Raw genomic sequence first — 24,493 nt, 5'->3', positions numbered from 1 at the left:
TCTTTAGGTACAATGTTGTACTTTTTAACTCATTCCCCACCAGACTTTTTAGAAAAAAGTTGCCAGCCAGCATTTTTTGTGCTTTTCACAAAAGTTTCACAAAATGCCTTCCAGTAAAATTTTATAAACATACCATTTATTTAAAATGAAAGAAAATACCAAATTTTGAGTGAAAAAAATGAAATAATTGCATTTTTGTAAAGGACTTTTGTTAGAGATCAGATTTAGATCTATGAGCAAAGCATACACTGTGTTTACAATGTTGTAGAATTAGCTGACGCTTCAGTTTCCACTAAGTGGATTAAAGTGGAAATAAAGATGACCGTAAAAACTTGTCATGAAAGCGTCATTGGCAGCCAGGGCAATGTTTTCTCTTAATTGTTTAAAAGTTTTATCTGATTTTTCCATATTTAAGTGCTATAATTGGGTCCCCAGTGCTTCTATCAGCCTACAAAATAGAAAAAGATCAACCCAGTAACTTAGTTTTGATAAACCATTCTCTGCAAGCATGTGAAAACATAGGTCATTGAAATTTGGCTCCCTTTGTGATGTCAGAAGGGGATAATACCACCCCTTAATCTCCACTATCCAACCACGGCACTGCAATTTAGTGCAGAGATCAGCTTATTTGCATTTAAAACGGCACATTTTTGCTCACACCAACAAAGTCCTGATTTTAATATGCTAAAATAAATTATCTATACTGTATGATATTTTGAGCTAAAACTTCACTTATGTACTCTGAGGACACCAAAAATGTATTTGACATCTTAAAAAAGTCTTGTAAAATGTCCCCTTTAAGGTTTGTTTACAGGTAGCATTGATACAGTAGATAAGCTCGTGCTCAGCAAGAATTTTTTGCCCAATATTGCAGATAAATCTGAGAACAATCATCGTAAGCAGTGTGAAATGCTTTGCTTTTTTAAAATTATTAAAGCAACATTTATCAGATTTTTTATTACATCTAAATATCCATTATGGTATTTAAATATATATGTACGGTTCTTTTTTTACATTTATAAAGCCCTTGCAGAATCTGCAAAATTTGTTTCTTTTGTTGTTGCATTTACATTAACTGAAATCTCTTAAATCTTTATTAGAAGTTTATGTCCCCTTAGGTTATTTAGTGTTTTGTTTTGCCTCTTGAGCATCAGTGATGCCTTGCAGCTTGCAGAACATCAAAGGCTATGCAGATAGGACAATTTGTATAATTTTATCAACCTGATCTCACGAGACAACAACTAGAGTTTTGCATGAAACATACATGTACACTTATCTAAGAAAAAGCGAGAATAAAGCTCCACCCCAAAACTCAACATCTCGAGGGTTAAACACATTTTACGAAAACTTAGGTCATACATATTAATTTAGCCACCTTAGTTACAAATTGCCATGAGATAGTGTTAGTGTTAAAATTAACCATTTAGTTGGCTTATGAGAGATATGTGATATCTGTTATGCAGCTTTTAAAGGAAATGCTTGAAAATGAAACATAACATAAACATGATAAATGTATTTCTAATTCAGCAAGGGGTTTGATGATATTTGTCAATTACAGTTTATTTGATTCTAATAATCCGTAAATATCATTAGGGTCATTCAAATGTGTTGTTTGTATTCATTTTCCTCAAAATATTTATTTGTGCTTGTGTTCTTCTGCTCATTGTTAATATTTTGTGTTGCTACATACTGTACATGTAAGCGTCAGAATCGGCAGAGAGCTTTGGATGGGTCTGTCTTGCATATCATTGGCTGTTAACAAAAGTTTCTGCTCCACTCACATCTGACACTAATGAGGATGCAGTTAGGATGCTGTCTGTGTACAGTAGATAACTTGATTCACAAACCAAAAAGAACTGGGTTTTTATTCACACTCAGAATCTTATCATTAATTTCACCAGAAAATAAAGGGCTGCACATTAGCTGTCAGCAGTAAAAAGACATAATCTTCATCCCCATCATTTATGGGTCATGAGCGTTGAGGGACCGCGTTCCTGCTGGCTGTCAGGAGAGATCAGAGATCAGCTTTAAGACTTATGCACCTCACGCATCGCATATCAAACCACTGCATCGCTTATCCCAGGAGCCCCGGCAGAACCTCAGGTGTCAGCAGTAGCGTTGAAAATTGATAGCGCTGAAGCCTGGAAGAGTCTTGAAAGCAATAAGCATAATGGCTGAAGAGATGGCAGGTATTTAAAATTTGGCTCCTTCATGTTGATCAATTGTTATGGCTTCACACGTTGTATATTGTTAAAGTAAACGGGAGAACTGACACCGTTGTAAATGTACGCATTGAAAACGAGTCTGTAAGGAATGGAAAGTGCATTTTATTAAATAAATCATATTCATGTTTTCTAGAAAGTTTTGCAAAGGCATATATAGAGATGCATATACTGTACACAATAGTATTACATATTGAAAACACTGTGTGCTTCTTGCTGACAAAGTCTGGTTTTTATTATGTCATGTTAGATTAAACATCTACTGCTCTGTAACATCTCAATGGACTGTTTTATGTATATGGCCCTGCTGGAATTACTGTAGGATGTACAGATCAGAAAATCCCAAAACCAAAAAATTCCCTTCCAGCTTCTATATTACAGGAAATGTATGTCAGACATCAGTTATTTCTCTGCTGTTTTTCTGCACAAGGGAGCGTAGAGTATTTCCTCTAGTACATACAGTATATGCACCTCCTGTCTCCAGATGTAATGATATCATTCTGCGGGTGGTGCAGACTATGGAATTGAAAGCTCTTTAAAACATTACTGCCTATGTGGCAGGACCAACCGCCCTGCAAGACCCTCTGCGTGCTTTCCTTGGATTAAACATAATGTTTAGACGGTGAAACCTTTAGGCTACACGCACAGACAGCTATTTGTGTTCAACTAGCTCAAATTTTTTCATTAACTAAGTTTTGCCTCTTTTCCTTAGTTTTGCAGATTACTTTAATAAAGATCAGCCAGATTTTCATGCACTGAAATTTAGTCAAATATAAGATAACATTTTAATCGTCCATTTACCACTTATTGTTACCGGCAGCTTCTTACTGGCTGATTTTGTAAAATCCATTTTCAGGCTTGACGCATTCATGTCACACGTTCATGTTTATAATTGCCTTCTCTTTATTGGATTAATGAAAATTGCAACTCACTGGACAAAGACCAGAGAAACAGATGTAAGGCTTAAAACTGACAGTGTTCAGTCACAAACCCACAGCAAACTGTCTTTTCCAGTCACCTCCCTTTAATCCTTCAAATTTACTTGTCTGCCGGTTTTGGACTCCTTTATTACTTTGTCTAGCTGAGTCCCTGTGATATTCAGCGAATTAAAAAGGTTCAGGATTGGTGTTTGCCTCACATGAATTGCTTGACTACCATGTAAGCTTGTGAATTTGAGGAGGGGTTGAGGCAGAGGCAGCTATATTTGTAAGCATAATATGTGCTCACAAAAAAAATCCTGTTCATTATGAGACTTCTTGTTTTACACAGGTCGGGTAGTATTTCCTGTATGTCATAATTCACAGTTACAGACTTCAAATCAAAGATGGTGGATGGGTTGAGAACAGGTCAGTTGTAGATAAACTTACATTTCCAGTTTAATACTGAGTAGTGATAAGAAGTTTGATCTTATAAAACCAGACAGTTGTGCTATTTATTAATATCACACAAGAAAAATATTGGGTGTGGCTTGCGTTTCATGTGCTTTGATTGAATATAGAAAGATAGATGTTTCATTCAGAAATGGTACTGGCATCAGACCTTAAGTTGGAGGGGGTGGAGTTAACGGATGTTTCCGCCCAAGTCGCCTTGCTGATATCATTATGCTCACTGTAAAAAATTAGCTGTAATTATGCAGCTGATTGCCAGAAACTTACTGTAGAAGATAAAGACTGAAAATTCTTCATGTTCATTTAACTTTGAACAAACTGTTGCCAGTAAAGAACATAAATGTAAAATTTAAAGTAAGTTACTGGCAGCTTGTTGCCAGTAATAACCAGTAATACTGTAATTTCTACGGAAATATTTTACTGTGCTGCGTTTATGCTACGTTCCCACCAGCCACGGTAGAGGTGTCAAGCGTGAGTGATTTCAATGTTAAGTCAATGTAAAGACACGTTTACGCACGTCTGGATGTCTCACGGCGCGAATGAGGCGGAATAGTTTGCGCGGATTGAGCGTTGCAGAGGCAAACACGTAAGTTGAAAATTTTGAACTTTGGCAGAAAAACATGCGGCGTTAACCAATCAGGAGTTGCTCTAGTAGTGACGTGATTACAGGAAGCGAGCGAAGTCGCAGAAGCCCCTCCCATGATGTGAATTTCCGCGTGAATGTCTCGATGACTAGAATTGCATGCGCGAATGAAGCGAGTAAACTCTTTTTAAACTTTTTTAGAATTGCATACGCGAATGAAGCGTGTAAACTCTTTTAAAACTTTTTTAGAATTGCATGCGCGAATGAAGCGAGTAATTCCTGGGTTGTATGAGTTGCGGAAGTGTGGAAAGCCGGGAATTCTCGTCATTGGCAGGGAAGCGTTTTCTCTTAATTGACGAGATAACTTGTCATTGGCGGGGAAAGAGTTAAGAATTGATGATTTCATGGGGACTTTAATAAAATATAAATAGGAGTTGAGTTTTCCCATCAGAGTGGCATTTGTGGAGTGTAGAGTTGCAGTAGACAGTGATATATCTCACTAAAGTTTGTAATATAGGTGGAGTGTTTTTACCTGTGTATGTTTGCAGACAGTAGACCTGACAGCCGTTGGGCATTGCTGAAGCGTAGTGTTTGATAGTGAAGTCCCCAGAGCCAGCTACCATCCTCTGATGCTAACCTGTCTCTCAACATGCAAACATTGTATTTTCACTTTTCTACCTCACACACCGGTCCAGCAACGTTGCAAGGTTTTACTTGAACTCTTGCCATGCGTTTAAACTCTTTACGTTGTGTCAATCCCAAGGGGTTTACTTGAACTCTTGCCATTGGTTCTCCAACCAGCATTAATTCCAGTTTTGGTGGCTAAAGTCCAGCTGCCTTGGCATGCACACAGAACAGATGTTCCTAAAACTAGAATCACAAATTAAAATTTTGAAAATTTGACCTCAATCACAAAATGACCTTTTTCAATGAAAGAGAGCCTTTCAAACATGGTTTATTTTGAAATCGGATAAAAAGTGGCTCATCACGATGCATTTGAGAATCACTCTTTCCCAGGTAACAGAGGTTTTGGCAATTTTCCATCTAATTCAACTGCTTGGCTGTTAACCTTAAGCCTGTGGTAGGATTGCGATAGCCGACGCACTGTGACTTGGCTCCTGTAACAGACTGGAATGATGGCTGCCCAGGGTGAGGCTGTAATTATTTCCTCCTACTTTCTCTCTGCCCATTGCTTATAAAGGGTCCATAAGGACATCTGTCCATATGACCCTACCACAGGATACGATCCGACAGGTAAGGGTGTCCTTATTGAGCGCTTTCCTGCTCTGTTTGATGTTCTGGCAGTTTGTAATAAGTCACTGCTGGTGAAAAATGTACACAACACTGAACTTTCAAGGTAAAGATTACCTGAAGAAATAGAAATGTATTCATTTTTCTGAGTGATGTACAGCAAATATATTTAATATTAACAAAATGCGTCGCTGCTATACGTTCAGACGGTTGGTCTGGGAACGCCTCATCACGTGATGTGAATTAAGCCTGTGGGGGAAACGTTACCTTCGCGCCAATTGAAATACACTGGACAATCATGCCGAAGAGTTGCAGTGTCGTTTTCTGTTCCGCCAATAAACTAACAAATTATGAATTGAAGTAATACCTCTATAGTACTTATATACTATAGTATGTCCCAAAATACTACAAGATTATAGTTGTTTTTCATAAGGGATGTCTCATTCACATTAGTGTCATTAGCTGAAGGCTCGCTTGATAGGCCAATCACTAGTTAATGACGCGGAGTAGTTCAAGGTCTACACTCAATACAGACTGCAGTCTGTGAGTTAGGGATAACTGTCAGCACAGTCCCTCTGCAACTTCGTACTACTGATCAATGTTTTACAAAAGGATTAATAGTTTGGAGTGAAGCATTATGTACAATTGGTAAATTACAATTGAGTTATAGGCTAATGTTACCGCTACAGCTACCACGATGTCTTACGTGGAGAATCAAACAGACAATAAAATATGTCTGGAAACGACACCTCTGGCCATTTGGTTGGGTCATTGAACCAGTTTTTAATTAAATATGGGCAATCATAAGCTATTGCAGTTAATTTTGTAATCTACGTCTGCCGACCGGCAACGACTCGCAATACAACATTTTTGTCTTTCAAATACACACGATGTTCGTGATGTTTTCCCCCACGCCGACTCCAGTTTTGCCACACCCCCAACTATGACTAGATGTCATCCTCTGTGGGAGGGACTTTGCAAACATGGTGGCGGAGTGACGTGACTTCCTTATAAAGACTTTGGTGTATAGTTCACGAATACATACTGACTATGTTATTTAGCGATAGTTAAAGCTCAATTAGAGCTGCTGTTACAGTACGACTTTAAGTAAATAATGACTTAAAACTCATAAACTGTCTAATGACTTCACATATCCTGTAGATGTGGACAAAAGCTTTTGTGTCATGTGAAAGCTCAATTCATTATACAGTAATTGCGTTAAAGGGGACAGAGAATGAAAAACCATTTTTACCTTGTCTTTGTTGAATAATGGTAGTCTACCCGCATTCACAAACATACGAAAATTGCTAGACATGCTAAACATCTCAGTCTCATAGAAATTCCTCTTTTAGAAATGTCAGCCAGAAAACAACCCAATCTGAAAAACTGATGCTTATGACATCACAGGCATCTCACTGCTCCTCCACTTTAAAGTAATTGGCTACATTTTTTGAGTGGCAGCTAAGTCAGCCAATCAGTAATGAGATTGCAAGTTAAGCCAGTAGGGGGAGCCAAATAGGTGCAAAACCACTTGTTTAAAATCCCCCTAATAGAGCTATCTAAGAGAGGTTTTTAGGAAGCTTCTAAGGCATTACAGACCCAAACAACATTTTTTTTGTCTACATGTCACATCACAGAACAAGGATAAATACCCCGTTCAATCAGCTTTAAAAATAGTGATCAATTAATTTAAAACGTTTGAAAACTTTAAAAGTTTTCCTTTGGTGTTAAGTAAATATGGGTTTGGAGCCAGTGAGTAATTGTGAGTTAATATTTTGAGTGAGTAACTATTTGCTGCTTCTTTGCCATTTTGCACTTTGTATCCACTAGGGTTGTGTGGATGGACGATATCATGAGAAAGACACCATCATGATGCCATGCCCCCACCCTACTCCGCTGCGAGTCGACACACACTAACTCTCTTCTATAGACTATAGTTAACCTAAAATCTTTGCGGGAATTGCTCTATAAATTAATTGAAAATATAACTAATGCATATATGCTATTTTAAATACTATAGTCTAAATGCCTGAGACGTGACGTGTGTTATCCTAACGATATCATTGTCCATCGTGATGGTTTAACGTAACCATCGTCAACTGCCAATTTAGGGGACATCGCCCAACCCTAGTATCCACCACTCTCGGGAAGTTCACTTAAGTGCTGCTTTTTATTTCATCTGTCATGAGGATTGGTAGTTTAATAAACAGCGCTTCTTGCAAAAATTCAGTGAAGCAAGGTACTTTCAGTAAGTTCCAGCTTAGCGACTCGTTCTGTAATTAATTTCCCATTATTTGTTATAGCTGTAGAGCTTTTAGAGAAAAAACTGTAAATAAATATATTTGAACATGAGTTTCTGGTCTTCCTAAAATGCCAGTTCTTAGCCAGAAGTCATCTTTCAGAAGATGCATCAATGTTTGCGCAAATTCCTAAACCGACATTCAATTGCCTATGGCGTTCACTCAGTTGAAATATGATGATTTCAATTTATCTTTGCTATTTGAAAGGACCATATTTTTGTGTGCCCCTGGGACTGCAGATTTCATATTCGTTTTCCCACCAAAGCAACATAGCTGTTCGCATACTGTATGAGCGATCCCATCCTCTAAATTTAAGAGATACTTACTGTATGAGAAGGACATTAGGATGGATAAAAGAACCATGAACTTGCACCACACATGCAATTGATGACTGTATTTCTAATGAGACACATTTTACTAGAAGATGAAGCAAAGAAATGTATTTGCCAACTTTTTTACCATGTTTCGCAACGAAACAAGTACAAAGTAAAATTAAAGCCAGTGCATTGTAAAAATTCTGTTCTGAAGGACCCTTAATGTATCTGGGGAATGCCATCTGCCTTCAGCATCTTGTAAAGCCAAGATTTTTTGTCACAAAACAGATGCAAAAATTAATTTCAAGTATAGCATGACTAGGAACATTGTTTATCATGCTGTATAGCTTATTTGTAACACATTATGCCTTCGTTAATATGTCAAGGTAGATGTTTCATACCTCAAAGTAATAAATCCGCCATCATGCCAATACCACATCATCACATTATCTGAAACACTTCTCTATCTGAGGCAAGGTACATTAATAGAGCATTTTGTCCAACTCCGATGTCTCTATTTATCGGCTGCTGCTATAGAGACAAGACCCAACAACAACAGTCATATTTCAACTGGGTGGGCTTGTGGTGAACCATGTGCGGAGGACATAGCATTTTTCCAGATGATACCGTGATGGTATACCTCAAAGCCAAGAGGATTAAGAAAAGTTTTGTGGATATAATGCCTTAGATGCCATCAAAGTGCAAATCCAAACCTCAGAAAATATTACTTATAAATCCAAGGCTTTGTGTGTGTACCACAAAAGTATGTAGAAGTGCGTTGGCAACATTCACCGCATGCTCTTGTTTTGTAGTATCAGAATCCTGGCAGGCTTTAATTTGTCTCACTGTAATTGTGATTTTCAGTTATATCTAAAATAAACACAATGGCCCTCATTTATCAATCGTACATAGAATACATTTAAAGCAATTTCTCTCACTAGTATTAAACGAGTAAAACGTATATCTTAAGGCTAAGTCAAACCTTGCGTATGACATAGTATGTGAAACCTGACGTGAGATTTAATTGCACTCATGTCCATTTTGATAAATGCCAAGTCTTGCGTGGAAACAATCGTACGCAGTTTTCTGTCATGCGCTCCCTTGATAAATGAAGGCCAATATGTCTTAGACGAGAGCAAAGGACATACAATGTTATCAGCTTGACTAAAAAGAGATTGTCTAAAACTCATTTCCAGTCATTGTACAATTTTTCTTTGGAATAGTCACATACGAGTAAAACCATTTGGTACTGATAACAGAGATATCATATAAGCCTGTTTTCCAGTTGAAATTCACATTTCTTCTTGCATATTTGTCAGTATTGCCTAATATCTTCTTCAGTGAGTTTGGTTTTATAAGAAGATTAATTGTAAGATGATAACGTTTGTTTGTGGCACATTAGAAAATCGGTAAACCTAAATGTAAAAAAGTGCTTTATTGTAATTACAGATTATTACACTAAGCCAACCCACCAAATTTGAGTACATTAAAGTCAGCTTATCACACTACAGCAATATTTAAAGATTAATAATAATCATTTCATCATGTAAATGTTAATGGAGGAATAACATCTGTAGCTTCTTGAAAAAGATGAAAATTTCCCACACTGTATTTGTACTGTAAAAATGATTATTTTTATGATATTTTTGTTACTTTAATTTAAAGGCAGGGTGCATGATCTCTGAAAGCCAATGTTGATATTTGAAATCTACTAAACAAACACGCCCCTACCCCAATAGAATCTGGACCTTCTTTTGATAGACCCACCCCACACATACGCAACCCATGCAACGATGTTGGTTAGTAGACACTCCCCTTACTGCTGATTGGCTACAAGTGTGTTTTGGTAGTCAGCCTGACTGCGTTTACAAAGTGTTGTTCAAAAATCACACACCCCTCCTTTAACAAATTTAGCAACAAAGTTGTTTATAAGTTATCACTAGTCAAAACTTAAAATAGGAGGTTGGATTGACTTGCATAACCAAGTTGTTTTAACTTCAGGCTGCATTTATTTGACAGTGTAGCTTAAAAATGCATCAAATATTTATTGAGATAGCAATGTTTCAGTCATGACCCAAACAATTTCAAAGGACGACTGACCAAAAAGTTGCTATCTCAATGAATATTGGATTTTGTTGCAAGCTACAGCAGTTTTTAGGATTTTATTTCTTTGTATTATTTCCCTTGTCCGATGCACCTGCCTTCAACCATTCGGATGTGCGAGGGCTGTTTATTTATTGGTCCGTACTGTTGTTGTTATGAAAATACATCAAGCCTTGCCTACAAGGAACTTTGGATATTCTTTGTTGTAGATGCCAAAATTTTGTTTATTTTACAAAGCTCTGCCCTTGTGTGCCATATATCTTTGTCTATTTATGTCTACATATACTGTGTTTACCTAGTTCAAATACCAGCTGATTTGAACAGGATCTAGTTAATCAAGCAAATAACAGTCATTTGGGTCTCAAGCTAAACAAAAGTGACAGCCAGACAAAGTGATGGGTCCTGCTGGCTGAGCACAGTGAGGTCTCTCAATGTTACCAGTCGAGGGTGACACACAAATACATACACACAAAGACAATGAGTTAATTTGTGTGACAATACACCAGCTTGTACCCATGTGGGCATGAGGACAGAAAAGGGGCTCATAGTGTAACAGTAATGGACTTTATGAGGAGTGGAGAAAAGGGGGCAGCTGGATCCAAAGGAAACGGGAAATGTGTGAGAAACGCTCTGGAAGATGAGACTGTTAAAACGTAAAATGTTTTGGATCAATTTTGTCTTGATAAGGGCTGTAATGAGCATGGTTTTGATGGTGACTGGACAGAAATAAATGAGGGTGTGTGTGAAGTTTGTGTCTAAGCAGTTTTCTTTAACTAAGCTGTCATTATAAAAGCAAAGAGCACCGACGGGATACAAATATTATTTGCAATTCAACAAACAGTCCCGAAAGTACAGTTCAGAGGTTTAATTAGGCCTACAGTAAATTCATATGAAAATGTCATTAAATAGAGACAAGTGAAGTTCAGTTTGGTGCTTTTTAATTTATCCTCTAATGAGGTGTTGTCAGTCAAAAGTTAAAATATGTTCATGTCAAAAGCTTGATGCTTCAAGCTTGTGTATAATGCTTGAATGAATATGCATTTCGGTATTAATGTTGTTAAAGCACTTGATGAAGTGTGTGTCAATGAAATCGCTTTATGCTGGGAATTATCATGAGCTTGCTAGGTCAGCAGTTGGCAATCTGTTGATCACCAGTTACTGATTGCTCATAAGCATCTGAAATGCAGCAGATTGTAATTAGGCAGGCATTATGTGGCGCTCATTTGCTAATATGTTGCCTGGAGGTTTTTCAGGGGTTCACCCAACACTGAAATACTTTTAGCTGTCAGCATCATGATGGTTTTATGAAGTGAAGTTACTCGAAATCTGCTTTTTTGATCATAACTTACAAATAGGAAGTCAGAGTAAATCATTAAATTCAGGGCCACTTGTATTCAGCCACGAGAGCCGCTGCTCTCAATTTAATTCAACGGTGTTTGCAATGCAATGGATTATTCCTTGCTTCAGCATTCCCACTCTTAGTCTTTTTGTTCAGTGTCTGGAAGCAGATTAGATTAAGCATTATGAGGTTGTGGCGAATGCTACACCATTGCTCTGCTTTTTGGTAGCGTTTTATCAGATTCCATTTTTTTTTCCTTTCTTCTCATTTTTAATAACTCTCATGCTGAGCTGTGGATGGCACTGCTTCAGCCTTCAGTTTATTTGCAGTGAGGCAAACTTCATGAAAAAGAGTCTCGAGATGAGGTATTGATTTTTTTAAATAAAGCAGTGGTTTGTGTGATGGAACTTTATCCCCTTTTATATTTCACTTCAGCAGCTTTAGAGGTCATTAAGAAGACAATTATGCCGAACTATGTATTATAACTGATTTAGAAAGATGTAGTAATAAATCATTCCTACCGGTCTAGCTTGCATTACTACTATTAACTAATATTAACTTTTATTAAAAACAGAACTGATATTGTGTTTCCTTACTGTTTTAGAAATTAAAATGTTTTTTCTAGTTGGTTCATTAACTCTTTCACCTCCAGCGTTTTTTAAAAAAGTTGCCAGCCAGCGCCAGCGTTTTTCATGATTTTCACCAAAGTTTAATGCCTTCCAGAAAATTTTCTTCTTTAAATATATAAACATACAATATACCAAATGAAAGAACAGACCCTCTGCTTTCAAACAAAAAAAAAACGTTTCATCCTACCTTCAGTGGTTCTTTTGTAATCAGCTCTTGAATATGGGTAGGTTTCTGCAAAAACACCACATTTTGAGCAAAAAGCGTAGATACTTCCATTTTTGTGATGGACTTTTCATAGAGATCCCATTTAGAGCGATCTTTAAAACAGACACGGACACGCAGCCGGTTGCCATAGGGCAATACTTCCGGGTTTAAAAAGTATCCTAGTGGATAATAGCGGTATTGCGGAAAGACGGAACATCTCGTCATTGGCGGGGAAACGTTTTTTCTTAATTGACGAGATATCTCGTCAATGGCGGTGAAAGAGTTAAGCAACTACTACTGTAAATTTACCGGCACTTTACAGTTTCTCCACACTGGGACTCGTTCATTTGTATATGTTGTGTAGTATCTGTGTTTTATCCAGACAATCTGGCGTTTTCGGAGCCTGAATCCGCTATTTTTTGAAACCGGGTCCCAAAGTGGATACATTTGAAACCTACACCATTGCATGTTCGTGTATACAACCAATCAGTATATTTAGCCCTTTAACAGATTCCAAAAAATGCAATGAAAAAATGTGTACATTTGGTTCTCTCTGAAGAAACCATGTGCATGCATTTATTTTCTGATCTGATCATGAACTTTGCATGACGCGCGCTGTTCTATGAAGCTGGCGATCGATCTCAGTTTTAGCATGGATTGTGTGGAGCTCCTTGATCTCTGCCTTATTCCAGTTTGCACATTTCTCATCATGAATGTTGATCTGTATTTAAAACACCCGTGTTAAAGAGCTGAATGGTAACTTGTTGCGATAACACATGCATCCTCACTAAGACACGCCCCTTAAGGCATTGTTTTTGCCTTTTATTCACACCAAGAGGCAACCTTCTGATGAAGCCGATATGGAAGTGATTTAAACTGCAATTCATCGACTGGCCACTAGAGGCTGGCTCCAAAAGCGAGTCAATTCCCATGTTACAATGACCAAATTTATACAAAATAATATGTTTACAGCCTGGTACAAAACGTGTTTTTTGGTCTACATAGCTAATTTTGCCCTTAAAGACAACTGTGTATGTAATTCATCCGACTAAATTATATTAAGATCTGCCAAATTAAGGGCCTGGACTCTGGGTGAACTGCCACTGCTGTCACTAGAATCAAACTAGGCGGGCGTGGTTCCCCCACGTCCCACCTTTTTACCCATTTACGGTTATTCGCGAGTGACGCGCAGCCAAGATCGCGACGGCAGGCACGGCCTACTATTGGCTTAAAAAAGCTCTTCACAAACCTATGGGTGACATCATGGACACTTCGTTCATATTTTTATACAGTCTGTGGTTCACACAGGACACATTTCTTGGGACAACTCCATGTTTACAGAGGAAAACAGATTAAAAAAAGAGGATGGGGAAGCACTGGCTTGGTGTGGATGTGGCCAAAGGATTGGTAAGAGCTGCTTATTAACACACTTCTGCTTCATTTGACTAGTCGAACAAACAGATAACCCCACCCTATAGGGTAGCCTGAAATATGGTTCAGTACTCATACATGAGGGTCAGCATACAGTGTGTGTGACAAGATCCATGCATACCATTGGATTTTTGTAACTGCAGGTACTCTGTACACACAGGTCGCACATGGACGTACAGGAGTATGTGGGCCAGGAGACGTATTATAGTTTGTTGCAATGCGCATGCATCAAACGTCTGTGTACACTTATGTGTCAAACTAACTATGCTTTGCACGGCTGTTTGTTCGGCTGTAAAAACGAACTGTACTCTAGGCTTAAAGAGGTGCTTCCAATGATCGTTCTTGCATTTGAAATCCAGGCTGAAGTCTTAAAATCAAACTCTGAAATAACAAGCGTCAAATCAATAATTTTACTATAATTTCAATCTTAATTATTCAATATTAAAGATATCAAGGTTATGTTTTTACAGAATGGTCTTTTCATTAGGACGATTTTATGTAGCAAACAGTACATCACAAAAAATTACTTTATCTAGGTTTGCACAGGCAGGGTCACATTTTGTCTTATAAACATGGCAAGACATAAGAAAATCATTAAAGACGTTTATTCAGTGTTTGTGTTTTTTTGATTTAAAGTTGTGACTGAAGAACTTCAGGGTGTCCTTGTGTTTGTAAGCTTTTCAGATTTTTTAAAAGACAAGACCAGAGATAAAACAGGTGTTCAGCTGCACCCTGGTGCTTCATGCGCTTTCCAACTTTCCGATTATTCATTTTATCAGCATGTGGGCCTTTGTTTGAGGGCACACTGTCTTTCCCAAAGTATTGTAACTGTTTTCTTTTTATTGTACAGTTATATAATTAATGTTATTTCACAAATTGTATTTTGCTAATTTTTTTTATACGTCACACAAATGTTACGACAACATTTTAAGTGAGAACTTTTTTATTGTAAGTCCTTTACAGAGTGCTATTCATATGCAGATAATGCAGTTTGCAAAGTACTATTTATATCAAGGCTCATCTTTTTGTTTTTCATTTTATCATGGCTTTATTACAACCCACACACCTTTGCATATCCTTGTTTTTCCTTCCTGCTTTTCCTCAAGTAGGAAGACTTTGAGTGATCTGAACTTCCAAAATGCAGACATTCTGTGGTTATCACATTTCCACAGAATGTCTGCATTTTGGAAGTTCAGATCACTCAAAGTCTTCTTACTTGAGGAAAAACAGGAAGAAAAAAGGATATGCAAAGGTGTGTGGGTTGTAATAAAGCCATGATAAAAACCTCTTTTTAATAGCTAAAAGTGTTTTGAGATTATTTAGTTGTTCCCACCTTTATCGAATTACTTGCAACATCTGTTTGTGAGGATATGCCTATTATCATAACAGTTGATATGAGCCACACTTTAAAACTGGCTGTTATATCCTATACTGTAATTCTGTGTATACAGGTCTTGTTATTGAAGTCCATTTTTCCTTAAGATTCTTTGTGTGAGGTTTTCAAATGAAAGGCAGCAACTGTGCACAATAATTATTATGCTTAATTCAGTATAATTTCCCTTGATACTTGGTAAACAGTAGAGCATGATGTACTACAGTAGTAGACAACTCTTAAGTCGCTCTTAATATCCGGTCCAAAAGATACTTTACTCAAAGAGACCAAAATTGCATTTGCATGGCAATTCGTACGACCACATTTATACATTTTTATACAGTTTCCTTTTGCCCTTGTGACGTTGGGGTTAAGGGAAGGGTTTTGCTATTTTTAATGATAACCATGTTTTTCTACGATTCTCTTCGAATTCATACGAATTAGCCAACTCATAAAATAAGTATGAATTCTCATGTGATCAATGACTGAAATGTTGCATTGATTAATAACTTCTGGTCGCCCACATTTACACTGTGTTTATTTTCTCAGTCTAAATAAGTAAAGATTACGGTATTTCCAGTTCATTGACTAGGAGAATATGTTGTTATTGAAGTCAATTATAATAAATGGATGGAAATGCAATTGTAATCTTTCCTTATGTTTTATGTGCGGCGTCTCAATCAACTTTTGCAATGTAATGTGTGACAGTCAATGATTGGCATTACTCATTGCTTATTTGCACAGATTTTCAATTACATTTTTCCTATTATCTTTCTCACATAGCTGTTTATCCTGCAGGTCATTATTCACACAACAGTTCTTGTGTTCAGTGAATTACAGAACTGACTTTGTAATTCGAGTCTGTATCCTTTGAGAAGATCAGGGAGTAGAAAGGAGATTTATTAGTCCTTAATCCCCAATTTATGTATGATATTATGTTTACTAATCCTATTATCCTGTTTCATGTTTCCTTTAAACAGATACAGAATCTGTTAATCCTAACCTCATTAAATTCATTATTAGCAGATGTAAAACAACTCGGCGATTGTTTTATACCATTTTACCTCCTTTTTCTTTGGATGTACACTTAATAAATATTTAAAATGTCTTGAAAGCTTAGATAATTATATAATTGTTTCTGTTGTTTCAAGAACTGTGTGACCAGAATTATATGGACACCCCATTTTTACTTAATGTGTTTTGCTTTGTGACTTTAATTGAAGTTTGAAGATGAAGATGCATCTTAATGCAATACCATTCTGGATAATTGTGTTTCTTGTTGCAGCAGTTTGAGAATAGCCGTGTTCTAGCTTTACAATGTCCTCTGCTCAAAACACCGTCCATTAAAGTATTGATATCTTTGACCTTGACTGTGCTGCACAGAGCTCAGACCTGAACCCCATTAAACTGCTTTGGGATAAATTGGAATGCCAACAGCAAGCCAATGCGCCATCAAACAACACCAGTGTCTAAACTGGCTAACTGGGTTTTAATCCATGTATTTTATGTAACTTCACCTAAAAATTTTACTGAATGATACATAATTTTCAAATTATAAAATAATTAAAAAATAAAATTTCCAAAATGCACATAAAAACATACAAATACAAATACTTTACTGATTTTTTTCCTTGGGTGCGGTCTTTGGGTGTTCAAAAAATATTTGAATATTTGAACATTGTAGTTTGGAGTCTTAGAACAAATTTATTTTTAATGAATTTTTGGGTATTTATTTTAATCAGTATTATACTAAACTTCTAAATAAGTTGGTTCAACTTAAAAAGCAAGTTACTTGGTTGCCTTTAAATTTTTTATTTGAAAAACTTTTAAAAAATGTAAATTAAAAACATAATTTATATAATTAAATGTAACTTAATTTAATTCAAATAAAAACAATTTTTTACACAACTTGTTTGAGTCAACTTGTATTTTTAAATTAAATGAACTCAACCAAGTAACTTTTTTTAAGTTGAACCAACAAATCTCTTTTTACAGTGTACTAACATAAAACACTTTTCCATGTCAGAATTTATATATAAATATTTTATGCATTTAGAAATTTAAATGTAAACCTTTTGTCTTGACCTCAGTACAGTCATTTTTCAAAGATGCACCATTGCCAGTTGCTGCCTGGAGTCTTATTGGACTGTTTTTTTTTTGGGGGGGGGGGGTGGCTCTCAAGTCTTAAGTCTGAGCAGTAAGTCTTAATCCAATTGAGATTTGAACTCTGACATTGACATTGCTGTTTTTAAGCCATTCCTCTGTAGCTTTGCCTTTATACGAGGGGTCATTGTCATGGAAAGCCAGTTGTCTCCCAAGTCACAGGTGTTCTGCAGACCCCATCAGGATTTCCTCCAAGATGTCCTTGTATTTTGCTGCATTCTTTTACCCTTTTAGCTTTCCAGGGCCTGTGACAAAGTAGCATCCACACAGCATGATGCTGGGGATGTGTTTGGTGTGATGGCCAGAAAGCTAGTTTTTGATGTTGTCAGACCATCTTCCAGCTGGCTTCAGAGCCTGCCACATGCCTTTGGGCAAACTATAGCAGAGATGTCATGTGACATTTTTATTTTGTTTATTTGATATTTTGTTACTGTGCTGATAAGAAGCCTTAAGAAGGCTATGCCATACTTTACCATAAGCATCTGCTGTACTTCTGAATCATTAAATGAATGACATTCTCACAAAAAACTTCCAAGTTGGACTGTGATTTAGAAAGACAAAATACAGTAAAGGGCATGTAAAACAAAGTGGTTGTCCCAGTTGGCACTGCTGATTTAATGATCAATTGACACCCAAACATTGGCTAGAAAAGCTCATCCCTCAAAACACAAATGAACTCTTTGAAGAAGGTATACAAAATAAAGGACAGGCACAGCTCCAGTCATACTGTATTAGGAGCCCTGGCATAATTGGCCTGTATGGGAGGGCGGCGCCAAAAAGCCATTATTCAAAAGAAAAACATGAAAGTGGCACAGTAGGACTGAATGGATCTTTTAAGTCAACAATTTAAGTGATATAGTTTAAGTGATATGTGTGGCTCAAATCTACAATCACCACATCTACATCAAAGTGAAATATAGTGATAGAAGCTTCAGGCTGTCTGGGTGCTTGTCATAATCAGGAACTGGACATCTTGTTAAAATATGAAAATATATGACATGAAACACTAGGTAATAGTGCACTAGGACTGTTTCAATTGTTTTGAAGGTCAACCTATTAAAGCAGAGCAAAAACGGTTAGCTTTTGCATACCACTACAGTGTCATTCACTTTCCCTACTCTATCTGATATGGTTAAAATCCGTCATCAGGTGTTTTATATCATAAAACCCATCACTTCAAATGACTAGAGCTTATCAATAGTGATTTTAAATTATATAAGAGAAGAGGTTTGAAAGACACAACATTGGGAACCTGTAGCAGGCAAGTGGGGAATTGAAATCACCTCATATGAGGTGAGACTGAAAAGGTCAAATCCATAAATAGTCGCACCTGTGAGTAAAAGGGCTTTTTGACTGAAGGCATTACGGTGTCGAGATGGGGCTGAAAGAGCTCAAACTGCTCAAATACAAAAAGTGCAAAAGGAAAGAGCCTATATCAGAGCCTATATTTTTCAAGTCGTGTCTTGATCATTCAGCTTACCCGCAGGGAAGTAAAATAAAGGTGTGATTTGTCTAGAAGTTTTATATTTGTCACAGAGTTTTACATCAGAGGTTTACATTTGTCAAGCTCACAATTGTCTGCTTTTAGATTAATATGGGCTGCTGGCAGAGTCTGAACGGTGGATATAAAGGTGTCTGTTTAAAGGTGTAGTGCTGTGTTTTGTTTTTACAATAAAGGATTATCTGGGCGTTTGATACTGCTCATTCTTTTATGTCCAAGTTAAAACAAATGTAGTTTTGGATTTTTTTCAGATGGTCTTGAAGAAATGTTTTCACTTTGACATTTAAAAGATTTTGTCAAGCAATGCCAGTTACGTAAAGCAACAATCGTGAAACATGAACTTGAAGTTTTGTGAATTGTATTTAGCTTTCGTTTCCCATTTTATCAAACATGGTCCTGTAAAGGTCATTTCATGGACAGACTGATCGCTACAGCAGACATTATCTCTTTTTTATAGAGCCGTCGGATGAAAGATTCGTCTTAAATCCTTCAACATGAATATGCTTGGGAACATTTGTTCTGACCCCATGACATTCATTCTTTCAGTGTGGTGCCCACATAATTCTGAGCATATTAAACTGGACAAAAGATCAATACTCCTTTGCGGTTCCTAAACGGTGACTTTGGACATTGGAAGAAGTGACCTGAATCTCTTTATACTGTAACATCTCACCAGATCATTCATGTTTAGACTAAAACAAAGTGACACTTATTATGGTAGCGGCTCTCTGAATGAATATCTGTTGCCTTTTCCCCATGCTTTTAATACATACTATTATTCTTCAATAAATGGTTTTAAAAACAAAAAATACCTATATCAAGTCTTGGTACTTTTTCAGTCAGTACTATAAATGAACTTTTTCTTCCTGATGTTTCAGTATATTGAACTGAAAAGTGTGTAATGATCTAGCAATGCTTAAAATAGTGGTAGCCTACTAAACAAGTAGGTCAGATTGTGTATGCATGTGTGAAAACAATAAGACTGTCAATAACTATGCACATAGACAGGCTCATGCATAAAATCATGAAAAAACAATGGGTCATTATCCACCCATATTTGTACATGAATCCGTGTTTCACAAGGATAAGAATATATTTGCAAAGAAGAATGAATGGCCATAAAGAAGAGTGTAGGAAACACTAACATGGGGATGGTTTATGCCCGAATTATATTAATTACCAACTTTGGGCATGCACTGGATTCATCAGCATTCATTACAATTAGGGTGAAAACAATTGTGTGTGTGTGTGTGTGTGTGTGTATGCACGGGTTGTGAATCCAGCAGAAATGTTGCGTGAGAAGATTTTCTATGCACTTAAGAAACCTGGATCTTATTGTTTTCACGCTGACATGAATCCATTAACGTTAAACAATGCATTGTGAATGAATTACACGTTTTCATTCTGCTGGGAGTTGTCCACACGTATGTTATTCAAAATTCATTTAGAATAGTGAGAACATGGGTTTGTGCAAGGATATTGTGTGAAGAACAATGCTTTGAATGTTAATGACGAAGTAACAAAGACCAAATCCCAATGCGCTCATGCAATATCCCAAACCAATTTTGTCAGATGATTCTTTAACGTTATGTGATGGCTGAATTGGTACTTAACATGTGCATTTTATTATAGTTGTGTCTTTTTTTATATTTGTAATATTTTATATTCTCATTAGCACATTAGACTTAAATGGAACAAAAGAACTTGATTGCAGTTTGATGGTGTTTGTGGTAATCTGAGTTATAAATAGGATTTAAGTGAGAATGCATGTGGTTAAACCCTTCCTAATAGACCAGCTTAGACCAGCATGAATTTTGGAAAGCTGGTCTACCAAGAAAAATCTTGCTTGTTAACCTAGTTAAAAAGCCTGCTGGGAACACCAGCACGCCAATGTCCCATGCTGAAACCCAGCATCCAAAACATAACACATGCTTCAGCAGTCAACACAAAGCACAGGCTGTTCATGCATTTTTGCTTCAACATTATGGTGTATGTGAGTATTTTTCTTTGTAGATTCAGATTTTGAAGCCAACGTTTAAAACGTGATATTTTTAACCATAAATATCATCTGGTTGTCTCGAAATGTGACACAATTTTTAGATGTTTTTGTAGGATATGAAATACAGGGGTCCAGAAGAACTAGTGAAATGCTTTTATTGTGCATTTTTTTTTGTAATGCAAGACTTTTAATTCCTGAATTTATTTGTATTTGATGTGTCACCCTAACTAAAAGCATTTAAGATGACATGGATATCAAACATTTAGGCATAATCTGATCATCTGTTATTCCACAATGGGAATGTTTCTGATTGAAACTTTTCTGATCCTAGATTTCCTACCTGTTGTGAAAAAGATGTGGTCTCTGTCACAGATTTGCTTATTAGTGTTATAATGGTGTTATATATAAATATAATAATCCAAAATGTGTTTCTTTAAAAGTTCATTCATTTTACAGACCCTACTGTAGGGGAGAGCAGGGCACAACCTAACGCTTTTTGGTTTTGGCTCAATCATTCAAAAAATATTTGAGTTTGATGAATTATATTTTTACCCAAGTAACACACACATCTCTGCTACAAATGAACATTTGAAGTTTGTTTCTAGTACTTAACATTCTTGGACAATAACACCAAACGTGACAGAAATGCAAATGTTACAACTTACCCCATAGGTGGGGTTCATTGTAACGGGCAGGGGGTTAGTTGTAACACTTGCTTAAAATTAAGTTTGCAGGCAAATTTGTCAATACTATTTTGTCTATATACTTGAAGTGGATATTGTTTATATATCGGTCTATAATAGACAGGTATCCACACTGTATTCATTCATTCAGCCCTTTTCTAACAATAGTTCAATTACAAATGGATACAAATGTCTAAATATGTGAGAAAAAGCAGCACAATTATGACAAAACATTTTTTTTTGTCAGTTATAACCATAATACAGTTTAAAATTTTTAATTCTGAGATAATGAACATCAAACTCTGATTTTAGCCATTCATTTCATTATGATTTTAATCTTTGATGTGACCTTATTCAATCAATATTAAAGATATGAACAAAAATAAATTTAACACATGATTTTTGATAAGACAGGCACATTTATTTTATTAGCAGCCAGCAATCATTCTTGTGTAGCCTATTTAAAACAACGGCAAGAATTATGCTAACGTTAGCAATTTTCATATCGTAAGTGCTGAGGGGTTAGTTGTTATTAGCTAAATATCTAATATCTATCTGTTTTCTCTGTAGGAGGCTGGAGGAGAAAGTGCAGGTTCTCATGCAACTCCTGAGGAAAGGAAGGAGAAAGTCCCCAGCCCTCATCTCAGTCAGCTTGTGGTCCTTACAGCTAGTGAATCGCTCTATGGGTTGGCAGAGAGAGTCGTCGCCACCGAATCACTGTAAGTTTTACTTTAAATTATCTTAGCAAAGGATATAGTTTATCCAAAAATAAATATAAAAAATGTCATTTAAAACCAAATTAAACATTTCCATTGTCTGTTTCCGTATGTCCACACTTGTCAAGCCCCCAAAACACAAAAAACTGCGTAAATGGTTAATTTAACTTATAAACATCAACATAATCATGTAAAGCTCTGCAAAGTAACAGGCCAATATATTTTTAGGCTTTCTGAAAACAGACACAGTCACTGTATACTGGCATTGTGTGGAAAAGAAAATTCGTACAAAAAAAATGCGTTTTGAGACCAAAAGAAATCCAGTATTGTCATTTTTTGGCGAACTGTACCTTTAACTAGTGTCATCTAGAAATGTCAACGTTTCAAGAACTAATGCATAATGCATTAAAAAAAGAAATCAGCCAGATGGCATCCATATCCTATATCCAGCTGTACCTTAGCGGTCTCTGTAGCAGAAGCGAACTGACTCTTGCAAATGAATGCATTTACATTAAAGAGCTGGTTGACTTTTATGAGATGTGCCTTGTGCTCGGGCATACTGTTGCTAGGTGATGAGTTCCTAACCCCACCATCACGTTTCACCCGAGCCTGTCTGAACCAATCAGTCATATTATCAGCGTGGCTGTTATCTAATCAGCGAACCCCATTAAGCCTTGCTTTCCTCCTGATGAGTCAACAGAGGCGGACCGAGTCTGCTTCGGCGACAGCCTGGGAGTTCATTTCATTAAGTGATGCGAGGCCGCAGGGGCCGATGGGAGCTTCCTGATTTTTCACAATAATCCCGATGAGACATTGAGCCTAAAAGATGGTTTCGGCTTCCAGTTCCTCCATTTCTGACCTTTTTTCTATCCGACTGCTTGTTCAGCAAGACCCTAAGCTTTTTCTGAACAGCAGGGAATACTCCCTCCCGAATTCAGATGGACTACATGAGCTGCGGGTTTGATCCTCCCCATAGTCGCCTTGGACGCGGTTACGCCGCTGCCAGATGGCGTTCGGTTACCGCCAAGAGCTGCGCTGGAAGTCGAAAAGTTTGCAGAGGATTAGAACGGATCCGAAACGTTAAGAGAATGCTCCTCTCTGCAAAGAACAGATCCTTCTTTGCACAAAACGAAAGCGTCCCGGAGGTGAAGGTCTTGGCCATGTACATGTTCAGAATGCAGTGCACTGAAACCACTGTTTGTTTTCTGAGAAGGTTAAAGTCTATACATCCTCTTATTTGCTCCTTTCCCCTTTACTTCCTAAGGGAATAATCAATGAAGGCCACAGAGTTTGAGCAGAGAGCCACGTAAACGTGTGAAAGATAAATGTGCTACAGTATACATGCATAACCATACAAAACATATTATTATTCAGTATCTATCACCTACATGGGTGATTCTCTCGAAAACTTGGTTTTAAAAATGTCAAGCATGAAAATGTAAAAATTGCTTAAATTTACTTTTTTTCCCACCAGACATTGAAAAACAAAGTCTGGAGTAAATGGGAACATTAATTTAAACACTTTTACTTATCATTTAACACTTTTTGTTACATAATTTAAAAAATTAGTCCTAAAAAATCTCATTACCGCAACAGTCAGAAAACATCAACACTGACATATTTTCAAAATGACATGACAAACCTGAAATAACATAATTTGGAGATTCTGCAGTGCACATGCATTTAAAATAAAAGTATTATGCTTCTATTAATTAAATTAACATTTAATAAGCATCTGTTGCGGTAATGATAATCAAAATGTCGTGTAAGCATTCTGACAAGACAATATTTCAAATTAACTGTAAAAAAATGATCTTACCTGGTAGCCATCTTGAAGTAACTGGTCCATGTGTGCTTAAACTGTTCTCAAAAAGTGTTGCGGAGGATGAGAACATCAGGCATGGACACTTCATTTTCCTAATTTCTCTTCATTATTATTATACATGAATATTCAGTAAATATTTTTTCTGTCATCTAAAGTAGTCTAGCAAAACATCCATTTATTTTTTTTCTAAATATTTTTGTGTTAATTTGATTAAATTACAACATAACGCATGTTCAAACACAGCCGGACACATTGCGGTAATGAGAATTTCAACAGAAAATGAGATAAAATTGAGAAATTATAAATTCTTATGTTGAAATTACACATTATGCAAGGTAGAACACAGTATTGTGTTAATTCTGATGCTTTTTAATATTACTATATTACACATTTTATAGCTAAAATCATTAGTGCCGTGGTGTTTCAATGGTTTCGTGAGAATCACCCAAATATCTCCATTGAGAAAAAA

General features: G+C 36.6%; 1 protein-coding gene across 2 annotated transcripts in view; it reads left to right on the top strand.

Annotated features, from left to right (window-relative positions):
* The window catches only part of vps50 (VPS50 EARP/GARPII complex subunit), a 154,719-nt gene that overhangs the window by 105,240 nt on the left and 24,986 nt on the right, over positions 1–24,493 (top strand). For both annotated transcript variants that reach the window (XM_065291989.1, XM_065291982.1), the window contains one exon: positions 22,054–22,202. In XM_065291989.1, coding sequence (XP_065148061.1) covers positions 22,054–22,202 — 149 coding nt within the window. The remainder of the gene's footprint in view (positions 1–22,053; positions 22,203–24,493) is intronic.

This window comes from Paramisgurnus dabryanus, chromosome 19 (genome assembly GCF_030506205.2).
Source record: "Paramisgurnus dabryanus chromosome 19, PD_genome_1.1, whole genome shotgun sequence".
Taxonomy (NCBI): domain Eukaryota; kingdom Metazoa; phylum Chordata; class Actinopteri; order Cypriniformes; family Cobitidae; genus Paramisgurnus; species Paramisgurnus dabryanus.
This window is presented reverse-complemented; position numbering and strand designations above follow the sequence as displayed.